Here is an 18,178-nt window from a genome sequence, read left to right as displayed (position 1 = left end):
CACATGTAACGAGCCAAGAATAAGGAATGCACAGCATCACACACGTGCAACTGTGTGCTTTGATCCTCGGCTGCACAGCCTCTGGGCAGCGACCTGGCACCTGAGCTGTGCCAAGATGGGTGGTGGCGGGGCTGCCCCGGGAGGGCTGGCAGTGGTGGGAAGAGATGCCTGCGCGTGGATGAAAGTCTGGGGCAGAGGTCAGGAGCCTGTCCTGGGCTCAGGGCTCAGAGGCTATGGCTGTGGTCTAGAGCTCCACGGGGGTGTCCACGTCCCCACGGGCGACATGCCCGTGACAGGTGCTCTCTGGCCAGGGCGGGCAATGTGGGGGAAGCAGGACGAGCCCCGGCAGAGCCCAGGGCAGGGCGGGTCTGGCACCTTCTGCAGCTGGGCTCACGGCCCCAGTGACCAACACACTGCAGCAGCGATCAAGTCCACAACACACCCGGAGACGCAGCAAGCAGAGGGGCGCGGGCCACGTGGCCCCCGCGGTGTGGGTGCAGGTGCAGCAGCGGAGCCCCTCACGGCTCCGATCACAGAGCTGGAGCGTCTGGACCCACCTGTCCAGGTGGCCCAGGCGAGCGAGGCTGCGGCTGGCGGCTGAGCGTCCGCCCGACGCCCCGCACCACCCAGCGGAAGGGCTCCCGCCCGCGCAGGCTCCTCGACAGACCAGCCGGGGCGGTTCTCTGTTTCCAGAGGTCATGGATGGAAAGTAAGGCAATTTCTGGAGGCCGCACTCTGCTCCCAGCTGCTGCAGCCAGAGGCCCCCCAGCCTCGCCGTCTGCCTTCCAGCCGCGTTTAGGCCAAGGAGCAGGTGCGCGGCAAAGTTAAAGTGGCGAAGCTGCAGAGACCCGCCTGCTGCCAGAGGCCTGGGAGAGCAGAGACTCCATAGGTTAGTGCAACGCGCCGCTTGCGACTTTGTCTACGTTTATTCTCCGTCACTCAACAGGACAGAATTTTTACATTTCCAGGTAGGTACGGAGATGGCTGCCACCTCCCTCTGCCCCCGGCACCCGGACAGCAGGCCACTTGGAGAGGGTCTGCCTCTCAGGCCGCCCCGGCTGGGGGCTCCACGAGGTGGGCGTTTGGCAAGGATGCTCCAGGGTCGGGAGAGGGGGACGCCCGGCCCCTCTCTGGCCCCGCGTGGCCGGGACCCTCCCTGGCTCTCTTTGGTATCTCAGAAAACAGAGGCCGCCTGGCCCTCGCCAGGCCCTGGACCACGTCCCGGCCAGCCGCTCCAGCAAGGCCTCTCCTTGGCCGTGGCCTTCAGCCGGCCGGCAGCGGGGTGTGCTGCCCGGGGCGGGGAGGCCACGGCGGTGGGCCCGGGCTCATTTCTTGTAGTGATTGGGGGCGTCCGCGAAGACAAACTTGAGGCGGTAGGCCTCGGCCAGCAGCAGGCTGACGTCTTCGTCGCCCCAGTGGGCTGTGGGCAGGTTCTGGAGGAAGAGCAGCAGCTCCTGGGGGGAGAGAGACAGCCTGGGTCAGACGGGGCAGCCAGCTGTGTCGGGCAGGGGCCCCGCGGGAGGAGCCTTGAGGAAATGCACAGGGCCACGGCGGGGTGAGCCTGGGGGGCCGCCGAGCCCCCGAGAATCGTGTCCCCTCCCAGCTTGAGCCCGAGGGCCCCACGCCCTGTAGCCAGGAGGAAGCCCCCCGGGAGGCTCCCAGGCCTGCTGGGACGCGGAGGGCAGTGCCAGCACCGCGACACAGCCGGGCTGCACGCACGCCCCCGGCCTCCCGGCACTCTGGGGCCCAGGGCCATCTGGGCGGGGATGCCCAGCCGCGGGGGGCGCTCAGGGCTCAGACCCAGAAGCCAGGCCTGGGCTCAGATGCTGGCTGTGCTGCCTCCCGGCTGGTGGACCAGCCGCTGACCACCTCGGGGCCCCGGGTTCCCCATCGAGACAAGGGCCCCAGCTCCCACTGGGGCCGCCAGTGCCTGGCGCTCGGCGATGCGGGGCCTGTACCCGGCCTGCTGTCCTCACGATGCCCCCCCGCAGCGCACGTCCCTCTCCCCACTCCCCAGTGGAGAGCCACACGTCAGGACGCTCTGCCAGTGCGGCTTCCCTGTTGCTGCTTTCCCTTCCTCGGTCCCATTTCCTTTTGCATTTTGGACACTTTCTGGGGGCCTTTAAATTGAATTCATGGAGCAAACTTCACTGGCAGAACGTCCCCGGGGACGTATCAACACCAATCTGCTGTCTTTCACCATTAGATGCAGCTTACACGGACGCCAGTCCAATTCTGAGCAGGTCGTAAATAAATACCTTTGATTTTATTTTTAATCCACTTCGCTTCATATTATCATGACCTCGCTACCTGCAAGGTGAGAAGCAATACCCTCCCACTGCAGTAGCTCAGCAACTCTACTGCACACTCAATTTCAGAATCTAATTTAGTCCCCCAGGTTCAGTGGACGGAGAGAGAATAGAAATGCCTGGTGGTCCGCAGCCTGCAATGTTAAAGAAGGAAAAATCTGTCCGGGTGACCTTTACGAGAGGCAGGGGACACAGCCGAACATGCCCTTAAATGCAGATATTTTTTTAAAAAGGCCTGTCTTATTTACGAGCTAGGCAGCAACACCTTCGACCTGGGAGCCACGGCACATCTATTAGCCACATCATTCGGGAAAAGGGCCATCGGTCACGATGCTGTCACTGGGTCACACCCCAGGGGACCCGCCAGCCCCTGCGATGGTGGCAGGGAGGGCCCGGTCCAGCAGCCCGCGAGGGCAATTCCGTTTTTAATCTTAACTTCTCTGTAAACAGTGCTGTGACCACGTCTGCAGAATAAAAGTTAAAGGAAGGTTTGCTCACAACACTGAGGTTGTGAGGAATCAAAGACAAGTCGCATCCCCGTGGTTCTTTTCTTCCCGTGTCCACGAGATGCCACCACGGCAACAAAGCCACGGCCCGGGGCATCCCACCCCCTCCATCGGCCTGTGTCACCGTGCCCTCCCATGCTGGCATGTGCTGTCCGCGGTGGCCGGGAGGGACCATAGCGATGGTGCCGTCCCCGCTGCGCAGCCTGGAGGCCTGCTGTTCTCAGCCCCCAGCAAGGTCACGGTCACCCCGGAGTCTGGAGGCCCGCAGCACCCGGCCCCGCAGAGGGCAGCGGCCCCGAATCTCAGGTTGCCTGGGGTCTCGGTATGAGGAGCGATTTGACTGTCCTCTGGGCACTCTGGATGTCACCTCGCGAGCGTGTGGATCGTGGCTGGTGGTCCCTTTTACCAGGCAGTCCCCTGCGGAGGCCCCGCCAACACCACCCCGGCCACAGGTAGCCCTGCAGGCGTTGTGGTGCGGCTGACGGCAGTGGGGGGAGCGAGGGGGCAGGGTGAAGGGCGGGGCCCTGAGCTGGGCTATTGCCGGGGACATCTTTTCCACAGAGTCCTTCCCGCTCTGACTTTCGCCTCTGCGTAGGTTCCAAGAGGTGAGCCTTCCAACGTTAAAGAGTGAATAATGTTTCCGGCTTTGGGGACTCCTTGCCAAAAGAGTTTCATTTTTCCAGAGACAGGAATCACGTTACCATCTGCAAAGTATGACTATCTCTATCTCTTTTGTCCCTCCCAGGAAGGACGAAATGGTGACACAGTGGCGTCCAGGAAGGTGGGCAGGGGTCCCCTCTCAGGACCCCACGTTCTCTGTCTGGTTGGCCCCTGTGAGGCCCCTGTGAGCCCAGCAGTAAGCCCACACACAGCCAGACACAGAGGAGCAGGTCCAAGCCCAGCACACCCCCATCACGACCCCGCAGAACCCTGGAAGCACATCCTTGGTGTCATCACCGACGTCATGGGGTGCTCTGTCTCCTCTGTGACATCAACAGGTCCACGTGCCCCCATGTCCCCGACATGAAGCACACAGCACACGGTGCCGACCTGTGAACAGTCACTAGGGCACAGTCGGCTAAAGGTACGCGCACTTGTAGAGGATGCTGAACGCGGGGTCAAATCCAGCCCTGCACCACTCAGCCACGCCGGTCTCCTGGCTCTCTATGCCTCGGTTTCCTCATCTGTAAATGGGGACAGTAACGCGCCTCCCTCTGTGGGTTGTTAATTTGCGCCAGGATATAAAAAGCACAGGATGAGTGTCACCTGCTGCCGCTATTATTCAACTAGTTCAGTCACTGTTCGCGGCGGGGGCTGATCGTCACGGCAGCAGTAGTGGCGTTTGTGCCGAATAAATTCCTATCTGTGGGAAACGCCAGGGAGTTTGGCAAACAAGCTTAAGACGAAATGGAATCCTCCCTGGACAGCAGCTCAGAGGAGGCAGCGCCGGCATCTTGAGGAAGGAAAGACACCACACGTGTCGACCTACGGGCTGTGGCTAGGACCCCGACCGGGGAGCCGCGTGGGACCCTTTTGAGGGGACTTGAAGGAGTGCCTGTGGACTGGATCGTCCAATTCTGGCGTCTGGCACAAAAGGCACTGCGTGTCATCAAAACGGCCCCAAACAGTCGATTAAGGAAGAGCAGCTCTGGGTGCAAGGCAGACAGGTCCCCTCACTCCACCTGCCTCTGCGTCAGGGCACACGCGCCATCACATGGCCAGCTCTGCCCTCGGGGGCCAGACAAAGGATCACGAGGTGAACAACGCTCAGCTCTGCGCAGGGGTCCGGCCAGGCGAGACTGGCTGGCGGCTCTCGATGCGGCCCCCCGTCTGTCCCCCCGCTATGGGGGTCTCGGTGGAGATGTGGGTAGATCACACTCCAGATCTCAGATACTTGGTCCGAACAAAAGTTTGCGAAATGTTCCTTAACCTTAATATCGATCACAGGTTGAAGGTAATGTTACAGATGTACTGGGTTAAATAAAATATGAACCTCACTGGTTTTCCCCTTTCTGCGAGGCTCCCAGAAGCCCTCCCTCGTGGCGGGCGCTCCTCTCCAGCGGACAATGCTGCTCTGATTACACCCAGCACAGCCCCCTGCTCCGGGGCAGCAGCCACGACGGTGCCGACCACGCTCCCTTCTGCAAACCCTCAGGCGCAGGACTCGCCCCAAGGCTCCAGGTCAAGGCCGGCTCCGCGCACGTGGGAGAGCACACCGAGGCCAGGAGTTTACAGCCTGGCCACGCGCAGAGACGAGTGAATTAATCGTGACGGGGCTGAAGGCCCAGATGCGAACTCCGAGTATTTTCTCGCCTTAACTGAGAAGACGGAACAGCAAGCCCCGCGCTGACACGGCAGGTGACAGGCCTGATTGGTTTAATTCACTTCCCCACCATGTTCCGGCCACTTGTGCAGCTCGGCCAGCAAACCTGCCGCGGAAGGGTGGCCCTGGGCGCCATGTGGGGGCGCCATGGGGACACGCAGGCTGGGGTGGGCAAGGCTGGGGCCTCGGGCATTTCTCCCACATCCTCAGCCTTCCAGGCGAGGAGCCGGAGGCGGAGGAGGCAGGAAGCCTGGCCCAGGGCCTGGGCGGCTCGGCGCCTGTGCACAGGCGGGTCTGTCCCCGCGAGGCTGGGCAACATCAGAGCACAGGTGGCCGGGAACTCTGGAAGCCAAGGCTGCGTCTGCCGGGCGGGGATAGTGACAGGAGTGACCTCCAGGCCGGGAGGGTCCGAGGGGCAGTGACTCAGCCACGCTCAGTGCAGGAGTGGCCCTGTGGTCCATCATCTCCATGTCACCATCATCCCACTGACACCTGGCGGGCCCTGGGGGCGTCACCGCCTCAGAGGTGCCAGGCAGCTCCTGCCAGGGCTGTGCTGAGGACCTGAGTACCCAGCGCACACAAATTTAGCAGGATGCCCGGCACGCGGGAACTGCCACCATGGCCGTCACCACCCTCGTCGTGGTTGTGGCCATGGCCCCGGCTACCAGGACCTCAGACGACGAGAGTGGTGGTCACACAGAGCAGCCGTGGCTGGAATCTGTGTGGCACCTGTGCCCAGGCCTGCCCTCTGTGGGCGGATATGCTGGTCTGGGCCCGCGTGGCCAGCCTCCCACCCCCCTGCCCACCCAGGCGAGTCTCCTCCAAAGGTCAAAGGTCACGGTCCAGGCCCAAACCCAGTGCCCGGCAGCCGGTGCAAGGCCAGGTCATTTGTGTTCCTGCCTGTGCAGGGGCTGCTGGGGCTTGAATCCACATTCAACATAAAATACCTGTTCTTGGTCAGTACATGTGTAAAAGGGAAGAAAAAAAGGAGCCGAGATTAAATTACACTGAAGCGGGTTTGCGGCGACTGTCGGCAGCGCAGACAGCAGCGGGTTGCCGGGCAATTCTGATGGTTCCGGGGGCTCTGGCCGGGCCTCCCTGGGTACCCCCGGGGATGGGGGACAGGGCGGGCACGGCACCATGAGTCGGGAAGCTGGCGTGCGTCTGGCACATGGTCCTGGAGTCACGCGTGACCATCCAGTCCACGGCTCTCTCCTTTCTACGCCTCCACCCACTGTCTGCTCCCTCAGCCAGGACCTTCCCGTCGGCGTGAGGAGACGGGACCCTGCCCTGGGCCACACGACGGCGTCTGCAGGAACAGGCCGGGCTCTGTCCCCTGCGTGGCGACGGCTGCTACAGGGAAGGGCATGCTACAGGCAAGGACAAACATGAACCTCGGGTGTCACCACTCAGAGAAGGTCCCAGAGCTGTCCCTCGAGTCAGTGGTCAACCACGAGCTGCCCTGGGCCCAGAGTTCACTTTGTGCCAAGCACCAGGCTACACGCTGACCTTCCGACCAATCCCGGGGCTCCCCCACCCCCGTGTCTACGACCAATCCCAGGGCTCCTGCCCCTCCCCCCCGTGTCTACGACCAATCCCAGGGCTCCCGCCCCTCCCCCCCGTGTCTACGACCAATCCCGGGCTCCCTCCCCTCCCCACCGTGTCTACGACCAATCCCGGGGCTCCCACACGCTCCACCTGGGAAAGAGGAATCTGGGACCCCAGGAATCTTATTGACCGCTCAGTTCACGCCTGGCGCTGGGAGGGCTGCTTCCCCCAGGGCTACCCTCCTGAGCCCTGAACCTGACCTCTGCAAGACCCTGCCTCTCTGAGAGGCCACATGCTCAGAGGGGACTGCCCCCCTCAAATGTGCCCCCCTGCTCTCCCCCCAACACTTAAAGGGACGCCTCCTTGGGACCCGACAGCCCTGGGCTGGAGGTCAGACAGCCGAGGCTCTGACCTGGTCGTTCCTCCTAGAGCTGAGAGCTGACCAGAGGATAAGACCTCGGGCAGCCCCCTGGGTGGGCAGAAGGATTTGGGGGCGAACAGGGCTATGATGCTCCAAAGGCCCTGTCCCGCTCCACTGGCACCCCCCCCCCCCCGCCTCCTGCACCAGCCCCAGCCCCAGGAGGGCCCCAGAGGCCCTAGTATGAAAATTCCCTATGAAAAGTTCACCCTTATTTCCCTTATTTTTAACCTATCACACTCGATGCCCTTTAGCCAGGAGATCAAAGAATACAGAACTCACCCTGACACTCAGCAGACATGAAGGCGGCCCTGCAAAGGTCAGTCCGCCCGGCTCGCTGCTCCTCCCAGCCAATGCTCGCTCGGGCGCCCGACTCGCCACGTCCAATCCTGCGTCCCCACCAGATTCGGACCCCGGCGTCCAGGAAGACAGAGCCCCTGCTGTCTTGGGGGGTGGGGAGGGGGGAGGCTCGGGTCCTAACACCTTCCGGGAGGGGCTGGGCAGCTGGAGGCCATCAGGGCCGTGCTGGGCGCCCTGGGGCTGCTTCCTGTCTCCCTCCCTCTCCCCTCCCTCCCAGATGGTCCTGTGACAGCTGATTCCTTTGACAATCCAGTTATTAGTTTGAAAATCTTGTCAAGTTCTGGACCAAACCAGGGCTAAAAATAGAAGGACGGTGACAGCCGGCTGGGATGGACGGCCAGCTGCCAGGCTGACCCACTGGCTGGTGACAGCCCTCCAGAAGGTTGGATATGGAAGGTGACACCGCAGAGAGCGATCTTCTGAGGACCCTGGGAGGTGCGCTCTCCTTGCAATTAATTTCGTATTTCTTTGCCAAAAAAGGAATTCTAAAGAGAAAACACCTTTGGGTACTGAAAACACAAGCTTGACATGAGTGCCCCAATCGAGCGAGCGCTGCGTTTCATACGCACGGCTGAGAGGCGTTTGATCAGCACACAGAGGATATTTAAAATCCTGGCACGGCAGTTACAGCCGGCTCCATCCCGCAGGGACCTCTCCGCTTCGTGGGCTGGAGGGCCGGGCGGCTGGTTGCAGACGGGGTGCGATGGAGAGATGGAGATGCTGTCCATGGAGCCCCCTCGAGAACGCCCGGTTGGGAGGGACGCCCACTTACGGGGGTAAGGCCCCAGGCCCGTGTTTATCTACACACAGCAGAGATGCCCCTTCCAAGCGTGCAGAGGGAAGGCGCCGTGCAGAAGGCTCGGGAGCCTGGAGGTGGCGCCGTTACCCCCCCCCGCCCCCCCGACACCCCGCCCGAGAAATCAGAGGAGGGGGTCACGGGACAGAGGTGGGGGTGGGGGTGGGGGAACTGCTGCAGGCTGCCATCTGAACCCGCCCCCCCTGCCCCGGGGGTGCTGCCTGCACAGGCTAGCGGCAGCTCCCACAGCCTCCCACGTCCCCGGGGGCTACCCTGCCAGGCTCTGGGGCAGGGACGGCGTCAGCCCAGCGGTGCCAGCCCATGTGGCTCCCCACACGTGGCCCTCGCCCCATGTCCAGTGTCCCCCCAGTGCCGGTCCTCCCTATTGACCACCCCTTCCTGAAACCCCCTTGCCCCACCTTGCCTGCAGTTCACTGCCCATCCCCCTGGCCATCCTGCCAGTCTCCTTGGTGAACCCTCCCCCTGCCAGGCGTCTCAGGGCCGGGGGCCGCCCTCCCTGGATCCAGGGTCACCCGCACCCCTGTCCCCACCCCCAGCTGTCCCTGAACCCCGTCCTTGCATGTCCTGTGCCTGCCTGCACCCCTCTGCACTTGTATGCCGCTTGCCATCACACACCATGTAAGGGCTCCCAAACTAAATGTGTCCCCTCCCTCCCCCTCCCTCCCCTCCCTCCACAGACGGGGGCACGTAGCCCGCACACACGGTGCCCTCGCCACAGCGGTAAGACCCCTGCTCCCAGGACCGAGCCCTCCCTCCCGGGTCCAGCCCACCCCGGCTCCCCGGGCCCTTCCGCCCTGCCTCGCTCGCACCCCAGCCCAGCCCACCACCACCCTTTGGTGGATGACCACGGGGCCCCCTGGTTTCCCAGCCCACCCCAAATCCATCACCAGCACGGCCGCAACACCGGCTTCGCCTTAAAAAGGAAAACCGTCCCCCAGCGACCCTGCTCTCCACAGCCACCGAACAGCTGGCGCTGGTGCTGGCCCTACAGCCCAGACCCGCAGGCTGGGGTCCTTGCGGCTTGGCTCTGGTCGGCTCCAAGCCCACCCAGGCCGCTCTCCCCTTGAGAGACACCAACATTCAGCTCCTCCTCTAAGGGTGTCCCCTGGCACGTCCCACGACCGTCAGGTCCCGCGTGCACCCCGAGAGCCCATCCCCGGCCACCCGAACTGAGCGCCGAGATGTGCTGCGGGCCGGTCCAGGGCCCCTGGGGGACGGCGGGGGCATCTTCCTTCCCAAGAAAGGCCCTAAAGGAGACACTTATCTCCAGGGTCTGCTGCAGATGCGACTCCCGCACTCCTCAGGGGAAGATAACAGAGCTCCGGGCTCTGGAGCAGGGCGCCCTCCAGTGGCCGGCACGCAGTCACAGCTGGCAGATGGCCGAGGAGACAGGAAAAGGCCACCCGGCCGGCTGGACAGGGGACAACAGGGTCCCATGAGGTGGGCTGCCTCAGGGCCAGCCTGATGGGGACGCTCGGGGCCCCGACCACTCTTCAGCCTGCCCCGAGACAGCCAGGGGGCCCAGGAGCCCCAGGGCTGGCCAGTGGAGACACTGCTCTTTCCTTCTGCAAGTGGCTGAGCTCAGAGAGACAGACCGCTGGGAAGGCCACTATGGCTCCCACGAGCTCAGGGTCCTCCTCAACCCCAGGGAGGTGGGGGTCTTCCAGGAAGGCCACCAGGGACCACCAAGACCTCCAGGCACAACACCTTGGTGAACTCGCCCAGTCCCCAGGAAAGCTCTCAGCCCAGATGACAGCTGAGACACGAGACTTTCGCCCACCGGGGAGAAAGGCGGCCAGCAGGGCCACAGCTGGACCCATGGAACCAGGATGTTCCATGACAGTGAGCCACACGCGCAGAGGCTGCACCCGGACCGCTGGTGGTACCGACTTGCAGCAGAGCTGGTTTCACAGACTCACCAGCAAAATGATATTTTCATTGTCATACACATTGTAAAACAGATTAATTTTCCCAAGCTGTTCAAGTATGTTCTCACATTGATTTTCCCGCTGCCTGGGAGGCCGGGAGGGAAAACGCGCAGCGTGTCTCGGCCCGCAAGGCCCGCTTTCATGCCAGCGTGTGCTGGGGCCACCCTGTGAGATGTGGGGAAAGCGCCCAGGACCACGGGGGCGTGAGAGCACCGCGCGTGCATACAATCGCCTCTGAGGGTGGCAAGTGGACTCAAAGCCACTCAGGCCCTCCTGGTGGGCTCCTGGGAGGAGCCTGGAGGCACGAAAGGGGCATTTTACATGGATAATAGCCCTTTGCCAGACACGTTTTGCAAATATTTCCCCCCACTCTGTGCTCTGTCTTCTCACGCCCTTGACACTGTCCTTCACAGAGCAGAAGATTTCATTTGAGTAAGCCCAGCTTACCAGGATCGCGTCTTTGGTGTTGCAGCTGAAACGGCATCACCGTGTCCACGGCCACCCAGGTTGTCTCCTAGGTCGACTTCCAGCAGCTTCGTAAGTTCTGCGTCTCAAATGTGGGTCTGTGATCCACGCTGGGTTCATCTAGCGAAGGTGGCAGGTCCGTGTCTGGACTCAGTTTTCCGCACGGGGATGGCCTGCTGTCCCAGCCCCACGTGCTAAGAGGCCACCTCTGCTCCGTTGTGTTGCCTTTGCCCCTCGTCCAAGGCCCGCTGACTCCGTTTACGGGGCTATTTCCGGGCTCTCTCTTACGTCCCAGTGGTCTACGTGTCTCCTCTTTTGCCACACACCCTGCGACCACACCCTCCCTCACCTGGCCTTTGAACACGCTTTGCTGAAACCCTTTGGGGAGTTTGGGTTTTGGGAGCTGTTTTGAGCACGAGCCACCCGTTTTGACTGTGTGGCCCTGAAATAAACCTCTCTTCGCTCCAAACGCCGACGGCTCGGTTTGTCTGGCCTCACTGCGCGTCGGGCACACGAACGTGCGTCGCGTAACATCTCGACGTCTGCAGCCTCACAGTCCATGGGGATGCTGGGCAGCGTCAGCCTCCATCTTTGCTCTTTGCCAATACTGTCTGGGCCATCTGGGTCTTCTGCCTCCTTCCTACGAGCTTTAGAATCAGTTTGCCAACGATCCGATAACTTGCTGAGACGTTTATAGACTTTTGAAACTTTGAACAAGTGAATTCACAGCGACCTGGGGCAGGTGAGGGCCTCCCTGCTGGGTATCCCCCGGCTCCCTGGCTCAGGCCTGTGTGAAGGGCCCAGCCGTCATCTGGTGGCGTCAGCGACGACTCTGGCCCCTCGGCAGACGGACCACACCTCCCCAGCCCGCCCGAGCCGCCCTTCGGCAGGGGGCGTGCGTGGAGGCTCTGGGGCCAGGCCGCCCGTGCCATCCGCCAGCGCTGCCCTCGCTAGGGGGTGAGCTGGGTGCCTCACCCGGCCCAGCTGTAAATGGGACGACGACAGCACTGACCTTGTGGTGCTGCTGGGAGAACGGGGCAGATGCACAGAGCCCACGGCTGGTGTGCGCCCACCATGTCCGCGCCCCTTCCCCCGCAGTTCCCGTACAGCCCCCGTCTGCACAGCAGGGCTTCGGCTGCACCAAATGCTCCGATCCCCTGACTCCAAGGCCCAGGATCTCAGCCACTGAGGTCGTGTCTGGGCTCCTGCACGCGTCCCCCTGCAGTGACCCGTGCGCTCCAGAGTCCGCAGGAGCTGAGCGTGTAGGGGCCCGTGTGCCGGTCGGGCCACGTCCACGGGACCGAGAAGGAGGTCCCGAGGAAGGGCACTGGCCGGTGGGCACGAGGCTCCCCTGCACCTGCGGCTCACCTTCCTGGGGGCCCCTCCCGGCTGCCATCACCTCCTGAGCCCCCCAGCGGTGCCTGGAAGGTGGGGCTGGTGGGCCCTGGGTGAGCAGAAGCTGCCTTACTCCGCCCTTCGCCCCCCACTTGCCTTTATGCTGCAGACGAAAGGGCCTTTTCCCCTCGGGGGAAGGGGAAAGAACCTTCTGGGATAAGTAGACAAACTCTGGGAGAGGAACTCTGGGGTCACAAACGTCCCCTTACAGCTCACTTACAATGTGCAGCTCCACCGAGGGCCTCCGGCAGCCCCGGTGCAAGGCTCTGACCTCGGCTCAGGAAGGTTGCAGGGAGGGGGAGGGATGGGGATTTGGGTGGTTCGGGCTCTTTTTCTACAAAAGAAGCCAAAGGCAGCGACATTTTAGAACACCCTTACCCTGGGTGCTGGCGGAAGGTTTGCGCCTCCCATCCCTCCAAGTACACGATGCCCTGAGACCCTCCGTCCAGGGGCATCTGGCCTGACCAGGAGTGATGGGGCCCTCCGACTAAAGGGCTGCCTCTGGCGGGAGGCCAGGGCCCCCCGTGGAGCAGGACACACGTGAAAGGAGGAGACGCGTCGGGGCAGTGAGCCGGGAGGCTCTGCCGTGTCTCCTGGATGCCAAGGCCCCCATGCCTCCTCCCTGGTCTCTGCCAGGCCCCAGGGACTGAGCCCTGGGCAGGTTCCTCCAGCCAGGGCCCTTCCTGCGTGTGCAGGCCCAGAACGCGCAGCAGAGAGCACGCGGGGCCGAGGGGAGCCTGAGGACAGGGCGGCAGGGAAGGGACCCAGGCTCCCCACGCCCGGCTCTGTGATCCAAGCCCCTGCTTCCCAGACACTGGGCGCTGCGCAAACATCCCTCCAGGGGGACGCCATCCACTGAGCTACAGGACAAGTGCGCCGACGGTGAGGTTTAAAGTGCAAGCTTCTTCCTGGAAACTGTTCAAAACTAATGAACTAGCTGCACGGCAGGGCTTCTACCTCCTGATTCCAGTGAGACCCGGGCTGTAAGTCGCCTGGCGTTAGGACACTTTCCTTTTGTTTTCAGGAATCTTAAAGGATCACCGTCAAGTACTCTGGACCTGAGATTTACGGACTTTTAGAGGCAAAAGTGTCTCTTCAGTCTTCATCAATTCAGAAAGGTGTTTAAAGAGGAGATTCTCCTCCGCCCCCTACCCTCATCTGCTCCGCCAAGGGTCTCGCGACAGAAGGGACACCGCTGGGCTGAAGCTGGGACTGGGGGTGAGGAAAGAGCTGGCTCCCAGGTCCTGATCCACTGGCATGGCCCCTGCCCGGGAGACAGAGGCAGGATTTCCAGGAGAGGCCCTCCTGGAGGCCGAGGCTTCGGTTCGGGTGTTCTCTTTCCAGAGCCACATCCTGGGGAGGTGTGTGGTTCCTTATGCTGTCTCCACAGCGCGGTCACCCTCAGGGCCTTTATATGATTTTACCATATGACTCAGTGCCTTGAGGGCAAAGGCTCGGACAGACCAGGCCCAGCAGCCTCTGGAACTTCACCGTACTCGACTGAGAGCAGCAGGGCATGTGTCCAAGTAAATGTTGAGTGGAGGGCAGGTGGGCAGATGGATGGGTGGATGGATGGATGGGTGGGTGGGTAGATGGGTGGGTGGGTGGGTGTATGCATGGGTGGATGGATAGATGGGTGGATGGATGGGTGGGCGGATGGGTGGGTGGATGGACGGATCAGTGGGTGAGTGGATAAATGGGTGGATGGATGCAGGGGCAGGTAGGAGGATGGACAGATAAAATAATAAACAAAACAACGTCTGGGATGGTCCTGAAAGTAGGCTGTGGCTCTAACCTTCCCACTGGAAGCCAGCTCGTCCCGTGAGCAGCCAACCTCAGCCTGAGCCTGTGGGGCCACAGCTACACCAGATTCCGTACGTGCTCCCAGCGCCCGGCAGAGGGCCCAGCACACGGGAGGCTTATGTTCCATTAGCACCATTACTGATCAAACTGACGCATAAAAACGCGAACACATCCTGTGCCAGATACCATTTCATAGCGCAGAAATCTCAGTCACATTCATGTTTTATCCAGATAACCATTTCATAGCGCAGGAATCTCAGGCACATTCATGTTTTATCCAGTGAGTGCTACTTGGGAACTAGTGGAATCTGACACATAAACTGTAATCTTTAAACTAAGATATTAGCCAAGTCGATCCCTTCCCTTCCTTTCCTGCCTCTCTCCCTCCCTCCCCAGGAAAACGCAGCACAAAAAAATAATCCAATACTAAATACTAATACTAATCCAATACTAATCCAATCCCCAGTACTAAACGTGGCCAACAAAGGAAAAACCTACACCTTGAAAGAGGTGTTTGGCACAAATGTCTCAGCCCCATTTCTCCTCGCAGAATCGTGCTGCCTGCGATTGGGCAGGCGGGTTGGGGTGTGGCTGGGAGCCCAGGTATGGAGTTGGATTGCCCTGGGGTCTGGTCAGCTGTGTGACCCTGGGTGGTCCATCTCTGAACCCCAGATGTAGGGACAACCCCAGCCTCTGGCAGAGCTCTTTCAAGGATTAAAATGTTACATATAGAGAGCGCAGTAGCTCTGCAAAAGACACACAGAACATGGGGCAGCTCCTGGGAGGGCTGGGATCTGGGCCTCTCACTTGGGGGGGCAGGACGGTGAGGACAGGTGACCCGATCAAGGCCCTAACCCCGGGCGTGGAATCTGAATCCCAGGCACCTCGAACTAGCGCCCGCTCAGGGCCGCCTGTTGGCAGGCAGTCGGGACAGGCATGTTTTTTTGGTGGTGGTGGCGGGGGGGAGTCGAGTTCTCATAGGACCGACGCACCACCTCGGCACCAAGAACCACGTGGCAAGTGGCCCGCCACCAGCCCAGGCCCAGAGCAGCAACACTGAAGCGTCCAGGACCACCCCCAGGGCCACCATGTCTGGCTGCCGGGCTGCAGGTGGAGGGCAGGCCGGGCAGGGACAGCTCCCCAGGGCCTGGCCGGCTGCCACACCAGGGAAGCTTCCAGGTAAACAGCCCGCTTCCTGAACCGCCCCCCGTGACCCGGGAGACCCAGCTTAAAACAGGTGGAGCCAACTGGCCACCAGGAAAGCAGCAACAGTTCCACACACACACTCAGCGCCTGTGTGATCTGATTATTTCCACTGATTTCTAAATACATGCAGCTCAACTTCTGCTCAAAATCATGTCACTGCTCCCAAGGAGGAGGAATCGCCTTAAGAGTCGCTGGGCTTCACTGGGGGCGCTGTGGCCGCTTCTCCTGCTCTGTCTCCAGCGTGACAGAGGCGTCACCTAACAATGCAGGGGGAGTGCGTGCAGAATCAGACTGGTACTTAAGAGTGCGACTCTAACCAAGGGCGACCATGTCACAGGAGGCATCACATTGTTTGACTCTGCGACAGGTTCACAGGCTGGCGTGCACGTCCCAGCAAGAATGAGGTTATTCCAACGGGATTATTTGGAAACATAAACCCAGCACTGGGGGCTCCCCTGGTGGTGAAGTGGTTAAGAATCCGCCTGCCAGTGCAGGGGACATGGGTTCGATCCCTGGTCCGGGAAGATCCCACATGCTGCGGAGCAACTAAGCCCGTGCGCCACAACTACTGAACCTGCGCTCTAGAGCCCGCGAGCCACAACTACTGAGCCCGCAAGCCACAACTACTGAGCCTGTATGCCGCAACTACTGAGCCTGCAGGCCTAGAGTCCAGTGCTCTGCAACAAGAAAAGCCACCGCAATGAGAAACCCGTGCACAGCAACGAAGAGTAGCCCCCGCTCGCCGCAACTAGAGAAAGCCTGAGCGCAGCAACGAAGACCCAACACCGCCAAAAATAAAAATAAATTAAATTATAAACAAAAACAAAACCAGCACCAAGAGCCAAGCCTCTCCCCCGCAGCAACGCCTGAGTACAAACGTGCACGTCGGCTACGGCAGCACCAGTGCAGGCCCACGGCAAGAACTGGCCCCCGGACAGGAAGTGGCCGAGAGCAGATGAGGGAGTCTGCAGGCAGGGGCTGGCCCGTCGCCCTGAAACCCCTGGGGAAGGTGGCTTCACACCTGTCCCCATGGGTCACCCTCCGCACGGCCCCTATTGGGACCCCGTGGGAGCACAGTATCAAAGCTCCTTGTGGAGAACAAGAAGGGTGGCAACCCCGCTATGACAGCGATGAAGGAGCTGGGGTCCTCCAGGGCACCTCAGTGCCCGGGCGACGTGGGTCCTGGGCGCGTACCCCGGATAGGGTGTGTGGGACGTGTGGCCGCACGTGGTACCACGCCAGTGCCAGCTGTATCCTCTGAGATGCTCCAACCAGCAACCTCCGACCCAGACCCCACCCAGCAGTTACTCCTGGGGGAGTGGCCTTTGGAGGCCTGAGTCCTGGTTCCTAATCGGTCACTGGTGAGCCCAGGGGTGACTCAGTGTGGACACACAGCAGTGAAACACACGAGGTCAGCTTCTGGCAAAGGCTCGGTGTGGGACTCAGGAGGGTCTTTCCAGGCCAAGGGGCCCAAATCCAGGCTGGGCCACCAGGGGGGATGGCCCCAGCCTCCAGAGCCGGCCGCATGTGGGTTCTAGGCTCCTGCCAGACAGGCAGCTGGGACGCACACAGCTGTCCACTGACACCCCGAGGAGGCTCCTCCAAGGATGTGCCGGCCTGGACGAGAAGGGGAGGCACCTGCTGGAGCCCTCACCCCCGAAGGGACACCGTGCCAAGCAGGGCCCCGGGGGGGCGGTGGGGTCACTGCAGACACACGGTTCTCATAGCTTCTCCAGGAAAACACACCCACGTCACGCCCAGCTTCAGGTACCCGCGGTCCACTGCCTGACCCACTGCCATGCAAGGCCAAGGGCACGTGGGGTGGGGCGTGTGTCCTTAGCCGGAACACACAAAGCACACAGAGCGCAGTGGGCGCGGCCCAGTACCTCCACTGTCACTTTCACAAGCTGTAACTCTGGGCGTTCTCCTTCAGTAAGGGTGGGGGGCCTGGGGGGACCCTGAGATGCTCTACCTTCCCAACTCCTTGACTAAGATAGCGGGCCTCAGAATTACAGGGGACTAGGAGTCCTTTAGGTGACAGTGACAACAGTGATGAGTCTCCACGAGCACCTGTGCTCCCCCTGCATCCGTGACAATCCTGAGAGCAGGTGCAGGTCCCCATCCCTCAGAGGAAGACGCTGAACCCCACACAGGGACACACTCTGGTCTCGGCTGTGAGGTTCGCCGGGGGCTGGAGGTGCTCAGCAGGGTGGGGTCCCTGCTTCGGCCGCAGAGTGTGAGGCTGGGGACAGGGGCAGCACAGCTCCCGCAGACAGAGCCCCAGGAAAGCCTGCCCCAGCAGAGAAGGAAAGATGGGGGGCATGGCGGGGTCCTCAGCTCCCTGACAAGAGGCAGCAGGTGTCCCGTCTGCCTGCTGTGAGGGGCGCGAAGAAGGGCGGGAGGCCGGGTGTCTGCAAACCTCCCGCATCCCGTCCAGCTGGACCCCCGCCCCCGCCGGCCCAGCTGAGCATCACACACACTAAAGAAGAGAAGACCAAATACTGTTCCTTTGCGCGAGGAATTACAAGACCAGTGCAACTTCTTCTGTGCGCTATATATCAAAAAGCAAACACCCCGAAACTGAATTAAGAAATCCTATCGTGTTTGCCCTGAAAATCCTCAAACTAATAAGGGCAACAAAATGAACGTTCCGTACAGATCAAGAGCTTTGAGGATTGAAAGTGGATCTCAAGGCAGATTTCTTCGAGCACTTCCATCAGTTTCATCTCATCTCTGTTATTTATGCGGCATGAGGGGAGAGGACTTGGTGAGCCCAGGACCTTGTGGTCGATTTGTTACCTTTGCGCTGGACCCCCTCCAGGGGCCGGAATGGGTGAGCCAGGCCTGCGGGGGGTGAGCGTGCCACCGGTCACCACCTCGCCTGGACCGCAGCAGTCCCCGCTCCAGGGCTCCAGGTGTGCTAGACAGTCCCCACCCCCTGCTGCTCTCTGAGTTCCTCTTGGGACCTGGTCCCGGGATGGGCAGGGGGGGAAGTGGCCACCGCTCGGGGTCACACAGGGGGTGGTGGCCAGGGGTCGAGCTCAGGACTGCTGAGTCACCTGGGCTCTTTGTGCCCCAAGTCTCTGGGTCCGAGGGGGCG

General features: G+C 61.6%; 1 protein-coding gene across 1 annotated transcript in view; it reads right to left on the bottom strand.

Moving 5' to 3' along the window:
* Positions 1–873: 873 nt before the first annotated feature.
* The window catches only part of TBC1D22A (TBC1 domain family member 22A), a 314,915-nt gene continuing 297,610 nt past the window's right edge, over positions 874–18,178 (bottom strand). Inside the window, exon 13 of the mRNA XM_082851042.1 lies at positions 874–1,454. Within this exon, the coding sequence (XP_082707168.1) occupies positions 1,326–1,454 (129 nt within the window). The 3' untranslated portion in view covers positions 874–1,325. The remainder of the gene's footprint in view (positions 1,455–18,178) is intronic.

The sequence above is a fragment of the Leucopleurus acutus genome (assembly GCF_964270905.1).
Source record: "Leucopleurus acutus genome assembly, chromosome: 11".
In the NCBI taxonomy this organism is placed as follows: domain Eukaryota; kingdom Metazoa; phylum Chordata; class Mammalia; order Artiodactyla; family Delphinidae; genus Leucopleurus; species Leucopleurus acutus.
This window is presented reverse-complemented; position numbering and strand designations above follow the sequence as displayed.